Source organism: Scyliorhinus torazame, chromosome 30, assembly GCF_047496885.1.
Source record: "Scyliorhinus torazame isolate Kashiwa2021f chromosome 30, sScyTor2.1, whole genome shotgun sequence".
Lineage (NCBI taxonomy): Eukaryota > Metazoa > Chordata > Chondrichthyes > Carcharhiniformes > Scyliorhinidae > Scyliorhinus > Scyliorhinus torazame.
In genome coordinates, this window is record NC_092736.1 from 23326475 (window position 1) to 23344416 (window position 17942).

General features: G+C 48.2%; 1 protein-coding gene across 2 annotated transcripts in view; it reads right to left on the reverse strand.

The window, feature by feature from the left end:
• Nucleotides 1-15915, reverse strand: part of tbc1d2b (TBC1 domain family, member 2B) — a 119915-nt gene extending 104000 nt beyond the window's left edge. For both annotated transcript variants that reach the window (XM_072492962.1, XM_072492961.1), the window contains exon 1: nt 15562-15915. In XM_072492962.1, the coding sequence (XP_072349063.1) occupies nt 15562-15852 (291 nt within the window). In that variant the 5' untranslated portion in view covers nt 15853-15915. The remainder of the gene's footprint in view (nt 1-15561) is intronic.
• Nucleotides 15916-17942: the final 2027 nt, after the last annotated feature.

The following is a 17942-nucleotide window of genomic DNA, read 5'->3' on the forward strand; positions in this document are numbered from 1 at the left end:
CTCAGCTGCAGGTACAAAGCAGGTAACCAATTCAGAAGACCACATGTTGACCACACACCATATGGTATGCATCATTAACCTGCAACCTCATCTGAAGGAGCATCAACCTCTCAGGTTGCACAATCTGTGAATGAGGGTGGGGAGGAGGTTGAGGAAGAAGAAAATGAGTATGATTTTGGAAAAGATATGGCAGTTCAGGATGAAGACGCGATGCAACAACAGACAATCAGAAAGCAACAGACACAAATGTCAGAAAACAATGTTTATTTATTTTGTCTTACAAACTATTTGCATTTTGCGCAATTATGAACAACTTGAATTTTGCTTGAAGTAAAAGATTTAATAACATATTATAGACACTATAGACAAGCATTTGCTATTTTTGGTTAGAATAGAAGCTACTGTTACCCACTTTTCATTTGTTTTCTCTGATCTGGTTTTGTTTGAAGCACTGCTGCATAAACCGTGCATTCTGTGCTGCAAAATAAAAGTTATGTTGCAGAATAAGTTTGTAATCTAGCATTGAAATATGGTCAGTGTATTTTGCCTGATTAACCATTGGTATGAGATTGTATAAATTGCTATATCTTATGAAGAGTCTTTCCGTTTGTTTTTTTGTGTTATCGATTTAAAGGAAATCCTGAAAAAAACCCACAAATACAGACGGTGACTGCATCACCAAATAGAGGGGCTTTTGAAAATGAAAATAATGATCTTTATTGTCACAAGTAGGCTTACATTAACACTGCAATGAAGTCACTGTGAAAAGCCCCTAGTCGCCACACTCCGGCACCTGTTCATAGCCCTCGAGAAATAATATTTTGACCCTCACTTAAGGAGGACATACTTGCGCTGGATTTTAATTTATTTTATTAAAGTTCTTGATTTTTTAAATGTTTGCCCTTAGGCAAAACTAAGAGTTGCATTAGTGAACATCCATTCGTATAACTGGCATCAGCAGTGGTTTTATTTAGCGATTTGACAAGATCTGGTTCCACTATTGGAGTGACTCACCAAACATGCACTTCCCTCCACAGTAGTTGGTGCAGCAGCGTTTCATAAACGGAGGTTGTATTCCTTGGGTTTTAGAATACGAAGGCTGATTTTGATCAAAATGTTCAAGACATTAAGGGGAGAGGGTAGATAGAGAGAAACTATTTTAACTGTGGAGAAAACTAGGACCAGGGATGGGTGGGTGAGGGAGAAGATTTAGTGGCAGTCCTTACAGGAGTGAAATTAAAAAACATGCAAAAAAAGACAGAAATTTGGAACTCTCGCCCATTAATGGCATTTGATCCTAGATCGATTGTTAATTTCAAATTGGAGATTGAGAGATTTTTGCTAGCCAATGGTATTATGGCATATGGAGCAAAGGCAGGGATATGGAGTTAGGTCACAGGATCGCCATGAACCTGCTGAATAGCACAAAGGGGTAAATTGCCAACTCCTGTTCCTCTGTTCAGTTCACATGGTTATTGCCCCAAAGTAAATTACTCTTCAGTACATCTTGGTTAATCTGACTCACCCAGCAAAGGTCATAAATCAACACAGAGTCTTCCGGGTGCGGCGATGACCAGCTGAGTCGCACGTTTCGGCACCTCCCGTTGGAACGGACTTTTGGGCTCTTATTAGGAGCCCCAACGGCAATTTTTGACGGCTAAAACCATTGTGCGGTGAAATAGAAGGGAATCCCCCCGGATATATATGGAGAAAGGAGAGAGTAGTGGCTGGATTGCAGAGGATCCTCAGGAGCAGCGGCAAGGAAGGGAAGCACGAAGCAAGATGGCGGCGGAAGGAGGCCGTTCGGTGTGGGGCCCGGAACAGCAAGAGTTCCTGCGGCGCTGTGTGGAGGAGCTGAAGAAGGAGGTGTTGGCCCCCCATGCTACAGGCGATTGAAGGGCTAAAGGAGGCACAGAAGACCCAGGAGTTGGAGCTTCGTGGTGTGAAGGCAAAGGCTGCCGAGAATGAGGATGAAATACAGGGCCTGGTGGTGAAGACAGAGACGCACGAGGCACTGCATAAAAGGTGTGTAGAGAGGCTGGAAGCCCTGGAGAATAACTCGAGGAGGAAGAACTTAAGAGTTTTGGGTCTTCCCGAAGGTGCAGAGGGGGCAGACGTCGGGGCATATGTGAGCACATTGCTTCACTCGTTAATGGGACCGGAGGCCCCGACGGGCCCCTTGGAAGTGGAGGGAGCATATCGAGTCCTTGCGCGAAGACCAAAGGCAGGAGAAATACCTCGAGCCATAGTGGTGAGGTTTCACCGCTATAAGGACAGGGAGATGGTCCTGAGATGGGCGAAAAAGACACGGAGCTGCAGGTGGGAGAGTGCGGTGATCCGCGTGTACCAGGATTGGAGTGCGGAGGTGGCGAGAAGGAGGGCGAGTTTCAATCGGGCCAAGGCGGTGCTACATAGAAAGAAAGTTAAATTTGGAATGCTGCAGCCAGCGAGACTGTGGGTTACACACCAAGGGAAACATCACTACTTCGAGACGGCAGAAGAGGCATGGACATTTATTGTAGAGGAGAAGTTGGACTAGACTGGAGAGAGAAAGAGTTTTCTGTAATAAAGTAGTGGGGGAATTGTATGGGATGGGGAAGGGGGGGAAAATTTTCTCTATTCCCCTCGTTGGGGCGGGGGGGGTGTATGGTGAACTGTGGGCGTCAGTGGGGAAGGAGAGGGGGAAGGAGAGAGGGAGCTGCGCCATTAGGGGCGGGGCTGAGTGGGAAACGCGGGCTTTGTTCCCGCGCTATGGTAATTGCGGCGGGAAAGAGAGCGCAGGAAGGAGGGGCCTTACACAATGGGGGGCCAAGGATAAACGGGGGAAGCCGAGGTCAGCCAGAGTTTGCTGACTTCTGGGAGTAACATGGGGGGAGCAATTACGCTAGAAAGGGATCTAGTGGAGGGGGGGGGGGGGGGGTTAACTGGGTTGCAGCTGCTAAGGGAAAGGGGGAGCTGTTATGGGGCGGGGTGGTCGGGACGGGAGGACACCGTCGGGGGGACAAACGGGAGCGTGGGAACCGGGTGAGTAGCTGGTCTAAAAACGGGGATGGCTAGTCGACATGGGGAGGGGTAAAGAGCCCTCCGACCCGGTTGATCACGTGGAATGTGAGGGCTGAATGGGCCGATTAAGAGGGCAAGGGTACTCGCGCACCTAAAGAAATTAAAGGCAGATGTGGTCATGCTACAGGAGACGCATCTGAAACTGGCGGATCAGGTCAGATTACGTAAAGGATGGGTGGGACAGGTATTTCATTCGGGCTTGGATGCGAAAAATAGAGGGGTGGCTGTATTAGTGGGGAAACGGGTAGTGTTTGAGGCGAGGACCATAGTAGCGGACAGTGGGGGTAGATACATGACGGTGAGTGGCAGATTACAAGGGGAAGCGGTGGTTCTGGTGAACGTATATGCCCCGAACTGGGATGATGCAAACTTCATGAAGCGTATCCCGGACCTGGAGGCGGGAAACTTGGTAATGGGGGGAGATTTCAACACGGTGCAGGATCCAGGGCTGGACCGGTCCAGGTCGTAGATCTGGTAGTAGGAGAGGAAAAGGAACGGCACCCACTCTGGAGATTAGATATGGGACTGTTGGCGGATGAGGGTGTGTGTGTAAGGGTGAGAGGATGTATGGAAAGGTACCTGGAGATTAACGATGATGGAGAGGTTCAGGTGGGAGTGGTCTGGGAGGCACTGAAGGCGGTGGTCAGAGGGGGAACTGATTTCCATAAAGGCCCATAAGGGGAAACAAGAGAGTAAAGAGAGGGAGCGATTGTTGAGAGAAATTTTGAGGGTGGATAGGCAGTATGCAGAGGCTCCGGATGAGGGACTGTATAGGGAAAGACGAGGGTTGCATACGGAATTTGACTTGCTGACCACAGGCAGGGCAGAGGCACAATGGAGGAAGGCACAGGGAGTACAGTATGAGTACGGAGAGAAGGCGAGCCGGTTACTGGCCCAACAATTGAGGAAGAGAGGGGCAGCGAGGGAGATAGGTGGGGTGAGGGACGAGGAGGGTGAGATGGAACGGGGAGCAGAGAGGGTGAACGGGGTGTTTAAGGCATTTTATGAGAGGCTGTATAAGGCTCAACCCCCGGAAGGGAAGGAGGGAATGATGCACTTCCTGGATCAGCTGGAATTCCCGAAGGTGGAGGAGCAGGAGAGGACAGGATTGAGGTGGAGGAGGTGGTAAAAGGGATTGGGAGCATGCAGGCAGGGAAGGCCCCGGGACCGGATGGGTTCCCGGTGGAATTTTATAGGAAATACATGGACCTACTAGCCCCGCTTCTGACGAGAACCTTTAACGAGGCCAGGGAAGGGGGGGACTTTGCCCCCGACGATGTCGGAGGCGACGATATCGTTGCCCCTGAAGAGGGACAAAGACCCGCTGCAGTGTGGGTCTTACAGGCCTATCTCCCTTCTGAATGTAGATGCCAAGCTCTTGGCCAAGGTGATGGCGACGAGGATCGAGGATTATGTTCCAGGGGTGGTTCACGAGGATCAAACTGGGTTTGTTAAGGGGAGACACTAATATACGGAGGCTGCTAGGTGTGATGATGATGTGGCGATGGACGCTGAGAAAGCATTTGATAAAGTGGAGTGGGATTACCTGTGGGAAGTGTTGAGGAGGTTTGGATTTGGAGAGGGGTTTATTGGGTGGGTTCAGCTTTTATATAGGGTCCCGGTGGCAAGTGTGATCACAAACAGGCAGAGATCTGACTACTTCCGTCTATATAGAGGGACAAGACAGGGGTGCCCCCTGTCCCCGATACGGTTTGCGTTGGCAATTGAGCCACTGGCCATAGCGTTGAGGGGCTCTAGGAAGTGGAGGGGAGTACTTAGGGGTGGAGAAGAGCACCGGGTGTCATTATACGCGGATGATTTGTTGTAGTATGTCGCGGACCCAGTGGAGGGGATGCCCGAGATAATGCAGACACTCAGGGAGTTTGGGGAATTTTCGGGATATAAACTGAATATGGGGAAGAGTGAGCTGTTTGTGATGCACCCTGGGGAACAGAGCAGGGGAATAGATGATTTGCCGCTGAGGAGTGTAACAAGGGATTTTCGGTACCTAGGGATCCAGATAGCCAGGAACTGGGGAACCTTGCATAAGCTTAATTTAGGAAGATTGGTGGAGCAGATGGAAGAGGATTTTAGGAGATGGGACATGGTGCCCCTGTCACTGGCGGGCAGGGTGCAGGCGGTCAAAATGGTGGTCCTTCCGCGATTTCTTTTTGTGTTCCAGTGCCTCCCTGTGATGATTACCAAGGCTTTTTTCACAAAAGTGGATAAGAGCGTTATGAGCTTTGTGTGGGCTGGGAAGACCCCAAGAGTGAAGAGGGGGTTTCTGCAGCGTAGCAGGGATAGGGGGGGACTGGCACTGCCGAGCTTAAGTGACTATTATTGGGCCGCCAATATATCAATGGTATGCAAGTGGATGGGGGAAGGGGAGGGAGCGGCGTGGAAAAGACTAGAGATGGCGACCTGTAGCGGAACCTGCCTGCAAGCATTAGCGACGGCGCCTTTACCGTTCTCCCCGAAAAAGTACACAAGTCCAGTGGTGGTGGCAACACTGAAAATTTGGGGGCAGTGGAGACGACATAAGGGAGTGACGGGTGCCTCAGTGTGGTCCCCGATAAGGAACAATCATAGGTTCATCCTGGGAAGGATAGATGGGGGATTTAAATCTTGGCAGCGAGCAGGAATTGCGAAATTGAAAGACTTGTTCTTAGACGGGACGTTCACGAGTCTGGGAGCACTGACAGAAAAATATGGGCTGCCACCTGGGAATGCATTTCGCTATATGCAAGTGAGGGCATTTGTGAGGCAACAGGTGAGGGAATTTCCGCAGCTCCCGGCGCAAGAGATCCAGGACAGAGTGATTTTGGGGGCATGGGTGGGTGATGGCAGGGTGTCAGATATATATAGGGAAATGAGAGACGAGGGGGAGACGATGGTGGAGGAGCTGAAGGGAAAATGGGAGGAGGAGCTGGGGGAAGAGATAGAGGAGGGGCTGTGGGCAGATGCCCCAAGTAGGGTAAACTCTTCGTCCTCGTGTGCCAGGCTCAGCCTGATACAATTCAAGGTTCTACACAGGGCACATATGACGGGAGCAAGGAGGAGTAGATTTTTTGGAGTGGAGGATAGGTGCGGGAGATGCGCGGGAAGCCCGGCGAACCACACCCACATGTTTTGGTCATGTCCGGTATTGCATGGGTTCTGGGTGGGTGTGGCAAAAGTGATTTCAAAGGTGGTGGGGGTCCGGGTCGAACCAGGCTGGGGGTTGGCTATATTTGGGGTTGCAGATGAGCCGGGAGTGCAGGAGGCGAGAGAGGCCGATGTTTTGGCCTTTGCGTCCCTAGTAGCCCGGCGAAAGATTCTACTTATGTGGAAGATGAGCTCAGAGTGGACATGGAGAGAGTTAGGAGAGGAAACTAGAGAAAGGAAATTTGATAGAGGTGTTCAAAATCATGAGGAGTCAGGACTTGAGGAGGGAGGGAAAGAATTTGGTGGACAAATGGAAGGGAAGGATGTGACAAAGGTTGAATGAATGGTCTCAATCTCTGTGATAAAAAAATAACTTGCATCTATACAGCACGTTTACCACAGTGGTGGGGGGGGTTGACCAAAAGCTTGGTCAAAGAAATATAATTTAAGGAATATCTGAAAGAAACAGAGAGCCAAAGAGATGGATGGGTTTAGGGAGGGAATTCCATGGTTAAGGGCCATAGCAGATGATGGCAAAGAGGTCCATAAGCTGCACACGCTTCCTGGAGATTAGGCCGGAGGGGGTTTAAAGGGGAGAGGTACAGACGACAGTTGTTGTGAAGAGCAGCTAGCATTCAAGGGTGCTCCCTGGAGTTGAGAGCTCTTTTGGTAGAAGAGAGCAAGGTGTGGTAGTGCATGATATGGTCTGCCCAGATGTGACAATGAACGGCTAAGCCAATTGTGTGCCATAAACATTCAAACCTGCACTAGCGGGGCCTTTGCATAGAAATTACCATAAAATATATTGATGATTAATGAAAAAAGTACATTGCTTTTTTATGTTGTTGCAGTTTTACACACAGCTTCCCATCGCTGTGACCTACCTCAGTCCTCCAACTTCACCGGTAAAGGGGGCCTGTTGAGCTCACTTGGCTAGACAGCTGGTGTGTGATGCAGAGCAAAGTCAGCGGCGCAGGTTCAAATCCTGTACCGGCTGAGGCTATTCATGAAGACCCCGCTTTTCAACCTTGCCCCTCGCCTGAGGCGTGGTGATCCTCAGGTTAAATCATCACCAGTCAGCTCTCCCCCTCAAAAGGGGAAAGCAGCGGATGGTCACCTGGGACTATGGCGACTTTACCTTACAACTTCACAATTCTCCATGCCAATTCCTAACAGCACTCTGGGTGTACCTGCACCAGATGAACTGCAGTGATTCAAGAAGACAGCAAACCGCCATCTTCTCAGGGGCAATTGAGAATGGACAAAAATTATTGGCCTGGCCAACCACATCCCATAAAAGAACCCCAAAAAATCTTCTGAACTAGGCCTCTGGTGTATCTCTCATTCTTTTCATCCCACAACGGTGGGTGCGCCATTCTGAGAATTCCTCCCTAAACTCCTCTACCTCTCAACCTTGCTCAGCCTAGGTTTTTTTGATTATTCCTCCGAGCCATTTTTCTGCATTATGACACTTCTATAAATTCATGTTGCTGAATTTGATTTTTCATAACTATTAAGCAGTGCAAGCCTCTAGCAGTAATCACACGTGCAAAAGTTCCAGGATATTAGTCTGAATGGAAGTTTTGAAACAAGCTTGAGCAATAGATGTTGTTGGCATTTGGATAAACATTTCAATTCAGTGAAATTACAGGCTTCCTCTATTTTCTTAAACCTGGCTATGGTGGATTACTGCGCCATAAACATCAACTATTAGGCAACGATCGGCCTCAGATTTTGCCTTGGCGTTTTATTCATTTAGTTTCCGCTCTTCCAGTTTTACCGTACAATCTCACTACTTCGCTGATCTGAAGATCAGCGCCGATGCACTCCATGTCTGCAGCTATCTGTATGACAGCACATTATCTAACCACATATTTCTTTGCCTGCCTCAATCCTTCGGCACAAGTCTGCCAAGACCACAACAACCCCAAACAAACCTCTCCTGATGCTCACAAATAATGTGTCCACTGTACACAATACTCCTTATGATCTATCTCCTTTCATTAGTGAGAGTACAGTCATTAATCCCTCATGCTCAGCTGGTTTTCAAAACACTGCATCGTGTTTATGCAAACCAATTATTTCAAGATGAACAGGTTAGGCACGACCATGGTCATTTACATAAGGAAGGACAGAAGTAGGCTAGAGGCTGGGCTTGCCAGAGGATAGTGAATATCAGGACTATTCCCAGATTATGTGTTGATTCAATGAATTCTGCTATCTTTGGCCGGGACAGAGATCACCTCAAACAAGAGGCAGATGATAGAAGTTAAAACAACGCAATCTCGACTAATTCCTATCGTCTAAGGGGTGGGAGAGGAAATGCTCATTTTTGTTTATCCCTTACACCTCAAATCTATGTTAAAAAAAGTACTACTGGATATCCCATTGCATTGCTCTTGGCAAGCCAGAAGCTGCTCCTAAAACAGGAGCATTAAACCACATTATAAACTTTACCAGACAAAAATATTGTCCCTCTTCCTGTAGCTATCTCCATCTTTCCCCATCACCCCATCTTTGCTCTCTTTCCTGGATCTCTGGATTTAAATTGAATTCATTCCTTCTTTAATTTGTGAGTGCCTTTCCATCCTCTGTCATCACGTTTCAAGCGGTTTCATTTAGACATTATATGTATATCCCCACATTTCTTTCTGCATGCCTCGCACACTTTAATAGTCATGATGCAGGAAATGTTTTTGCAGCATGCAGTGTGGTATTCAATGCAAACGCTTAGAATGAAAATAGTTACAAACACAGATACTTACATACCACACAAAATAAATATTCCCCATATACTTGTTTCTCCAACTGACCAAAACAGACTGACACTTTGCACTCTGTCTTGCTAAGAGCCCTTAATGAATTAACTTTGGGCAGTTTAAACAGGTAGAACGCCAGCTGAAAACTTGCACATCACTCCGAGATTATGGGGTTAGCTGCAGCAGGAGAGCAATCTTCAGAGCAAGGCGAGGGCAGGGACAACATTCTGTTATAACTGACCCTGGCTCAAAGAGGAGGGTTGCTGAGTACCAATGTTAAGACACAGAATAAAACTTCGCTGAGAGAAAAATGCTGGTATCGAATTCCAGTTCTACAAATAAGGGAGAATTTTAAATTACATTGTCCAAAAGCAGCCAGTTTTTTACACTTGGATTATTTTTTTCCCTGAGATACGGACAGACACTCCAAATAATTTAACAAACTTGTGGTCAACCTCTGCAACCCCATATCCAGCAAAAAATTGTGTTAGACCATTGCCCCAAGCAGTAAATTACAGTCGAAAGTGCTGCCAAAGTCAAGAACGCCTAAATTTAATACACAAAGAAGCACGCAACAATAAGGAAACAACCACTGGCTTGAGAGTGAGAACATCAAAGGAGTTCTGCCTCAATCACCATTCAATCCTGTATACTGAAAAACACAACGATCAGGCTCTGGATAATGATCTGCTTCACACTACTATTGCGTATTTGGGTGGCATGGTAGCACAGTGGGTGGCATTGTTGCACGGTAGCACATTGGTTAGCACAGCTGCTTCGCAGCGTCAGGGTCCCGAGTTCGATTCCCGGCTTGGGCCACTGTCTGTGCGGAGTCTGCACGTTCTCCCCGTGTCTGCGTGGGTTTCCTCCCACAAGACCCGAAAGTCATGCTTGCTAGGTGAATTGGACATTCTGAATTCTCTCTCGGTGTACCCGAACAGGCGCCGGGAGTGTGGCGACTAGGGGATTTTCACAGTAACTTCATTGCAGTGTTAATGTAAGCCAACTTGTGTCAATAATAAAGATTATTATACTCTTATTGTGGACTAGATTGGTACCGAGGAGAGAGTAATTGGAAGAAATAAAACAAAGGAGAAATGGGGCTAGTAAGCTGCCAAAATATCTCGATCCATTCTACCCATCTTTGGTTACTGCTTCTCTGATAGAATGAATATACTTTGGGTGCAGGTGTGATGAACACAATCATATTTAATGAGCTCTCTCTAAAAGGAATAATTGCTGCTTTAATTCTAAATACACTGAGGTCAGGGAAGTTTCCACAGGAGAATCTTGCGGTATTCATCTCATGTATGATCACTGCCAATAAATGGTTGCATTTCCTCAGTCGAACAGCAATTGCCTTAATGGCATATTCCACTGCATTTGGAACATTCAACAAAAAAAAAAAACTGACTGCAGTACAGAAGCTCACTGTTATATTATTCCCAACGCAAATCATGCTATATTACCAAAGTACGGATTGAGTCAAAACGGTGGCTAATAAATACATTCATCGATTCTGGAAGACCGAACAAGAACTCTCACAGTAACTTCACACGAAACAGGTTTTCAATTAGATGCTTTCAGCATGCACACAATCCAGGTGGATGAACACTTAATTTAGACACCAACTCAGAGCATAATAATCGCTTATTGTCACAAGTAGGCTTCAATGAAGTTACTGTGAAAAGCCCCTAGTCGCCACATTCCGGCGCCTGTTCGGGGAGGCTGGTACAGGAATTGAACCTGCGCTGCCCGTCTTGTTCTGCACTACAAGCCAGCTGTTTAGCCCACTGTGCTAAACCAGCATTGCACAGTGAGTATACAGTGTTTTAATTTTAAGGTAATAAGGAATGTGAAGTACACTGCAAGTGTACAGTGTTTTAAATTTAAGGCTGTGTACTCTACTTTCATCATTAAACACTAGACACTCGCTGTGTACTTTATTTTCATCATTACCTTCAATTTAAAACACTGTACACTAGCCGTGTAGCTATGTGACGATGAAAGTGAACTGGACAGCTAGTTTGCAGAGCTGAGGCACAATGCACAAGCTGCAGATGGGTTTTGGTCAGACAGAGACACTGAGCAGAGGCCAGGAACTTCCTGTCGGAGAAAAGAGAAAGAGAAAGCTTAGTCACTTTCCAATGTGAGCAGCTTTGGGGAATCCCAACTCTAGGCTGCCTACCCATGTTGGCAATGAGCCTGAAAACGGGTAACAGGGAATGTACATTGACAAATAGGATTTTCTCTCATGTTCAGCCCCGCTGTAGGACAATCTCATTCGGTCCCAGAAAAGTGCTGCATTTGTGTAAAACCAACCCAGTAGCTTAGAAGCTATTTGCTGCCATACTCCGGGAAAACCCAACCACTATCATTTACACGAAGCTCCAGACCAATTGTCTCATAAAGCCTTCATAAAGAACTGAAATTATGGAATATGACCAAATCTTGGACTTTCATCCAGAATATGGGCTACAGCTCCAACAAGTGTATTAAATATAGATGGGATACATAGTCTCTCAAAAACAAGAGACTACTCAATGGATTGTTGGGTCGCACAAAGAGAAAATCTGAACAGCACCATTTCCAGACAAAATACTATCGCAGTCGCACAGATGGACTCACATGGGGATCAAATGCTCTCTATTCACCATCTTCAACAACTGGCTTTGCAAAACAGAATACTATTCATTGGAAGATACAGTTCAGCTTCACATCAGTATCTGGCAGCCTTGCAGAGTACCAACTTCAGCCTGGGGCCCAGACCTATAGGACAACATTGATAAGAAACAAAGGATACCGGTGTCTTAACTACTGAAGATCCAACTGAGTCAAGCTCAAGCCATACAATACATTTGCCATCCCTCATGGATCAGAATTCATCACTCAGCTCAGAGTTGAGAGGCAGACTTGGGACAAAATACTGCAGCAAGGATAATCTCAAAATGGTAGCAGCCCTGCACCCGAGGGACTGGATTGAATAATTGGAAACAATAGACTTGGATGCCCAGAGCATTAAAGATGGCCACCATGCTGCATTTTACCCAGCAGCTTCCTCAATCATGTTAAAGACGCACCTTCACTGCTCAGCTGAGGTAGAAACTGATATTTGGCACAACCATTACCCATACATGAAAACATGGGTCCAGTGTTCATCATGACTGACCACACAACTTAACTTACTGATGGCACCAGAAAGGAGAGACCAGGCAGTCATCAACAAGTGGAAGACTTCTCACTCGACTTCAGATAATGGATAATTCTGGCTGGACAAGCAACAGGAAAGTGGACCAATCCATTGGTGAAAAGCTCCATTATTTTATCTGAACAAACCCAACATTACCTCTTCACATACATAGAGGTTCCTAAGCCAGCATGGTCAACATGTACCTAGACTGTGCATGGAGGGCACATTACAATCAAAAATCCTGCTTGTGAAAATAGCTGAGATTGGAGCACATTTGTGGCATCAGACAACTGGTTAAATAAAATCTCTAATTACATACGCCAAACTGTTGTGACAATTTCAGATCATAAACCACACGCGGAATAGCAGATACAGTGAAGTCCTCCTTTTCTAAAGCACCTTCAATTGGAGGGACAGGGAAAACAGAAATTGGTGAAAAACTCTTGCTTCCAATGCCTTAAAGGTTGCCTTTGGTTAAAAGTTTTTCAATTGAAACAAACGGAGCATGTTATAATTAATCCGATATGTATGACGCCTCCAAAACATGTAACTTGCACAAAATGCAATGGAAAACAAAAGCACTTTTTTTTTTAAATCCCAAATACGAGGAGTTCAAAGGAGCCCATAACACAGAATTCTGACCATGCTCTTTCTCCTGATGTTCTTTTTAAACTTGCATTTGTACAGATTTCAAATCGTGACATAATCGTATTGAATTTTTGTTGCTTTTTTTTTTTAAAGCCGTCATCCAGTTTTTCGAAACGTTTAGAACTGGAATGTGCAACTTTGCCAACATAATGGAGCAAGTATATCATTTAATGAACGCCACCAGTTCATAGGTTTTAAACTAACCGGGACGTGACTGGACAAACACCAACTTGAAAGCGTCACATGTTTGCCTCTTAATTGCAATGTGTATTTGACCTCAGTTTATGATCCATATGTTCCCATCTTTCACTCCATAAAGGCACAATGGGTCAGCATTACTTAACATCCGCATCACTGAAATTCCGCGACGTTCTGCAAACAGACCAAATAAAAGGATGGAAAAGAGAGTGAAAAGTGCGCAAAAGAAGCAGAGAAAAAGAGCAAGAGCGTGCTCAGGAAGTCCCAAAGCACTCTAGAAACAATGAAAAACTTATTTGGGATTGTCGGCCGCACACACCTCATTTCCAGGGCCTCTGCTGGTTCTATGTCAACTGAGGTTCAAGAACGTGAGCTTTAGGGAAACCCTGCCCCTACTTTGGCACCCATATGCTTTTCAGCATAATTTCCAAGATAGATGGGGGGGCTGGGTCAGTGGCCTTGTACCATACTTTATGGATATGACAAACCTGTTGTTCTTTTACTCACATACATCGAGGAAACCGGAGGAAACCCACGGTGACACGGGGAGAACGTGCAGACTCTGCACACAGTGGCCCAAGCCGGGAATCGAACCTGGGACCATGGCGCTGTGAAGCAACAATGCTAACCACTGTGGTACCGTGACGATTATTATTATAATTATACACTCCTGTCCAATGGATTATAATTAAAATGAATTAACTTGCTTTGCGGGGTGTCAGTCATTGCAGACACATTCATTATGTTAGCCACCTGCTGGGTCTTGGAACACTCATTTCTGAACTGACAATATTTGTCCAAATGCAACTTTTAGACAAGTTTACGTGATCCAAACAGAACCTGATACAGAGCGTGTATGTGTAATAAATGCCTCTCTAATGAGACTGTCAGAAGCACACTCAACCTCTATTCATTTTCACTTTGAGGTTCCTGCCCAGACACATGACAGGGTAGTTCAAATTTCAACTCAAATGTGATCCTTTTTTAGAAGCACATTAACTGACCAAAACTGAATCTCAGCGTGCTGGACTTCATTCTCAATAATGAATACACTGTTGTGCACACTGCAACATTACATTCCCCAGGTTATTTATCAGTATGGGATAGTTTACAGTGTGTGCACTCAGATAACAGAGCAGCCACGTAAATAGCAAACTCTCAGTCTGGCAATATCCATCTGCCTCCCCAATTTGTGTTGGCAAACAGGCTGACTATCCTTTTCGAAACCCTGGCAGTACCACTCCAGACAGTTTAGCCATGCCCAGTAGGTAGGTTGTACTGAATATTTCCCATCAATGCCGGGCACCGATCCAGATACACAGCCTGGGGACAGGGTGCCTAGGCTCAGGCAAATCACGGGTCAGGAACCGAGACTGGGAAGTGGTAACAGGTCGGAATACAGTTTTGTTGTTAAAACAGAAAAAGAAGCTTCCCCAATACCAGATCGATTCTCTTTTGAAACAGACTGTGGCAGGAAGCCAACCAGGTTCAGGTACCAGGAGACCCAGACTCTAGTTTCCTCTACCCCACCATGGGATCCCACCTAACAGATCCCAAACCCCTCACTCCCACAAACATCTTTCACATCCCAACGCCTCCCTCTTCCTTAAACGTCCAACCTCTTTGCCACCCTTTCCACACACCCCACCCGCCCCCAAACAACCTCTCGGACCCACCTTTCATTCCCCTCCCCCTCCCCTGGCATCTTCTCCTCCCCCTCCCCTGGCATGTTCCCCCACCCCTCTGGCATGTCACACTTCCCCCTGGCATGTTCCCCCCCTCCCCTTGGCATCCACACCTTCTCTCCCTTTGGCGGCATCCGCCACCTGCTCCCCTTGGCGGCATCCCCCCTCGGCAGCATCCGCTCCCCTTGGCGGCATCACCCCCTCTCGCCCCTTGGCGGCATCACCCCCTCTCACCCCTTGGCAGCATCACCCCCCTCCCTCCCCTTGGCGGCAACACCGCCTTGGTGCCGTCTTCCTCACTCCCCTCGGCATCTCCCTCCTCTCCATTCCGCATTTCTCCTCCCCCCTTGGTATCTCCACCCCTCTCCCCTTGGCAGCGCCATCACCCTCTCCCACTGGCAGCACCGCCGCCCTCTCTCCCGGCACCTCCCACACCCTCTCCCCATGGCATCTCCATCACCCCCTCCTCCTGGCATCTCCATCACCCCCTCCTCCTGGCATCTCCACCACCCCCTCCTCCTGGCATCTCTCCCCCCCCCCCCCCCCCTCCCTCCTGGCTTCCGCACCTTCTTTCACCTTGGCAGCATTCCCCCCCCCCCTTCCCCTTGGCAGCATCCCCCCTTGGCAGCATACTCTCGCCTTGGCAGCATCACCCCCTCTCACCTCTTGGCAGCACTCCCCCCCCTTGGTGCCATCTCCCTCCTCTTCCCTCGGCAGCGCCCTCACCCTTTCCCCCTGGCATCTCCCCCGCCCTCTCCTCCTGGCATGTCCCCCACCTTCTCCCCCTGGCATCTCCCCCACCCGCTCCTCCTGGCAATTCTCCCCCCCTCCCCCTGGTATCTCCCCGGACTCCAGCTCCCCCCCTCCCTCCTACCTTCAGGGTATAATCCCTCCCTCCAGAGTGAATCTCCAGTTGACCCTCCTCAGCTTCCAAGTCATAGGTGAAGCAGGCGTCGGCGATGTCGATGTATCCGAGCGGGATGGAGTCGCTCGGCCCTTTGAAGTAATACAGGTGGCAGTGGCTGGGCTCGAAGACGAACCAGCGGCTCTTGAAGCCCTTGAGCGGCCCTTTCCCGGACAGTTTGTTCAGGTAACCGCAGAGCCTGGGCTGGGCAGGGGGCGAGTCCTCAGGCGGCGGCTCCGCCGACACATCTTCCTCCCTCATGATCCTGTCGACTGCGGCTGGCTGGCGGGCGGGCAGCTCCGGGCACAGGGCGGAGTGGCCCACACAACCCCTGTCCAAGGGGCTGCAGCGGCTGCCGGGAGCTGTAGTCCAAGCGCCGCGGCTCTTCGCAAGCCTGGGGCGGCGCCGATGGGTGAAAGACTACACTTCCCTGCATGCCCCGCGGATAGCGCGCATGCGCACATTACGCAAACTACAAACACCGGGATCCGTTGCGCGGCCGCGCGTGCGCATCAGACGGAGAGCTGCAACCTTCATGCCTAACGCGCGTGCGCGGCATTTCCAAACTACAAACCCCAGAAGCCTTCGGGCCTCCTGAGCGTGCGCACTCCACCCAGACTCAGCGACCATCTGGATTCATGTGACTTGAGTCTTGGGTTTTTGAGCAATGATAGTTCATTCACTCTTTCCAGAAATTCATGTTTGGTTGCATCATCTCACATAAATAAATGACAGCAAAACTGATTCTTGAAAGGCTGAACATTTAGTTTAAATGTTATATCCTGAGAAGGACATATGACAAAGATTGTAGTGTTTTTTTGTCACTCTCAAGAACCTGTGGGTATTGTTGGTGTCAGTGCCCATCTCACCCCATAGGATGATGGCCCAAAATCAGATCAAGTCCATTGGGAATGGGGTAGCTTCATATTGGTGCACATTTTGCTGATGGTTGAGCAGATCAATATGTAAGCGGCTGTTTCTGCCATAAATGAAGTGGGTATAGATGGCAAGGTCAAGGCTAACCATCATGTAGGGCTGCTGGCAGCCTCATGGCGGATGCCACTCATTCAAAGGCACTCTGTGGCACCCAGTGAAAACCACCGCCTCCCCCCCCAGCCTTGCTGCCTCCTCCCTGTGACCCCTGCCGAGCAACCCCCCCATCCCCATCCCCATCATTCACCCATAACCAAGGGGCTGGTTTAGCACAGGGCTAAATCGCTGGCTTTGAAAGCAGGCCAGCAGCACGGTTCGATTCCCGTACCAGCCTCAATTCTCAATTCTCCCTCGGTGTACCCGAACAGGCGCCGGAATGTGGCGACTAGGGGCTTTTCACAGTAACTTAATTTGAAGCCTACTTGTGACAATAATGAATGAAATGAAATAAGCGATTTTCATTTCATACTCATAGAATTTACAGTGCAGAAGGAGGCCATTCGGCCCATCGAGTCTGCACTGGCTCTTTGAAAGAGCACCCTACCCAAGCCCATACCTCCCCCCTATCCCCATAACCCAGTCACCCAACACTAAGGGCAATTTTGGACACTAAGGGCAATTTATCATGGCCAATCCACCTAACCTGCACATCTTTGGACTGTGGGAGGAAACCGGAGCACCCGGAGGAAACCCACGCAGACACGGGGAGGACGTGCAGACGCCGCACAGACAGTGACCCAAGCCGGGAATCGAACCTGGGACCCTGGAGCTGTGAAGCAATTGTGCTAAGCACTATGCTACCGTGCTTTTTTTTTCATTCAACCTGAGATGCAGCGACGATCGAGTGTTGCCATACCAGCAGCTACTGCGTTTTCCCCATAGTGCAGCTGTTTAATAGAGCTGCCTGACTCTGATTGACTGGCAGCTTTTGGCAGGCGGGATTCCGGATCCTTGATTCCAGGGACAGTCGCACTGCTGCCTGCCCCAAGGTCTTCCCCCCCAAAATAATAATAATTATTATTATCTTTATCTTTATTGTCACAAGTAGGCTTAAATTAACACTGCAATGAAGTTATTGTGAAAAGCTCCTAATCGCCACATTCCGCCGCCTGTTCGGGTACACCGAGGGAGAATTGAGAATTGAAAATTGTCATGTTAAGCACACTGAGATAACACGGGCTGCAACTGGATGCAGCTATAACCGAAAGATACTCCAGACCTTGAAGTTAGTTCCATTTGATTTATTGAACCTGTCACACAGTTAGCACAGTTCTCTGTGAGTTCGACTCTCTGTTAACCTAAGTGTGATTACTCTGCCTGACTGAACCAGACTAGCTCATAGCCACATGCTGTCGGTGTTATGTGATATATACACCATGACTAACTCTGTAGATGTCCCCAGTGGAAAGAGGCAGAGT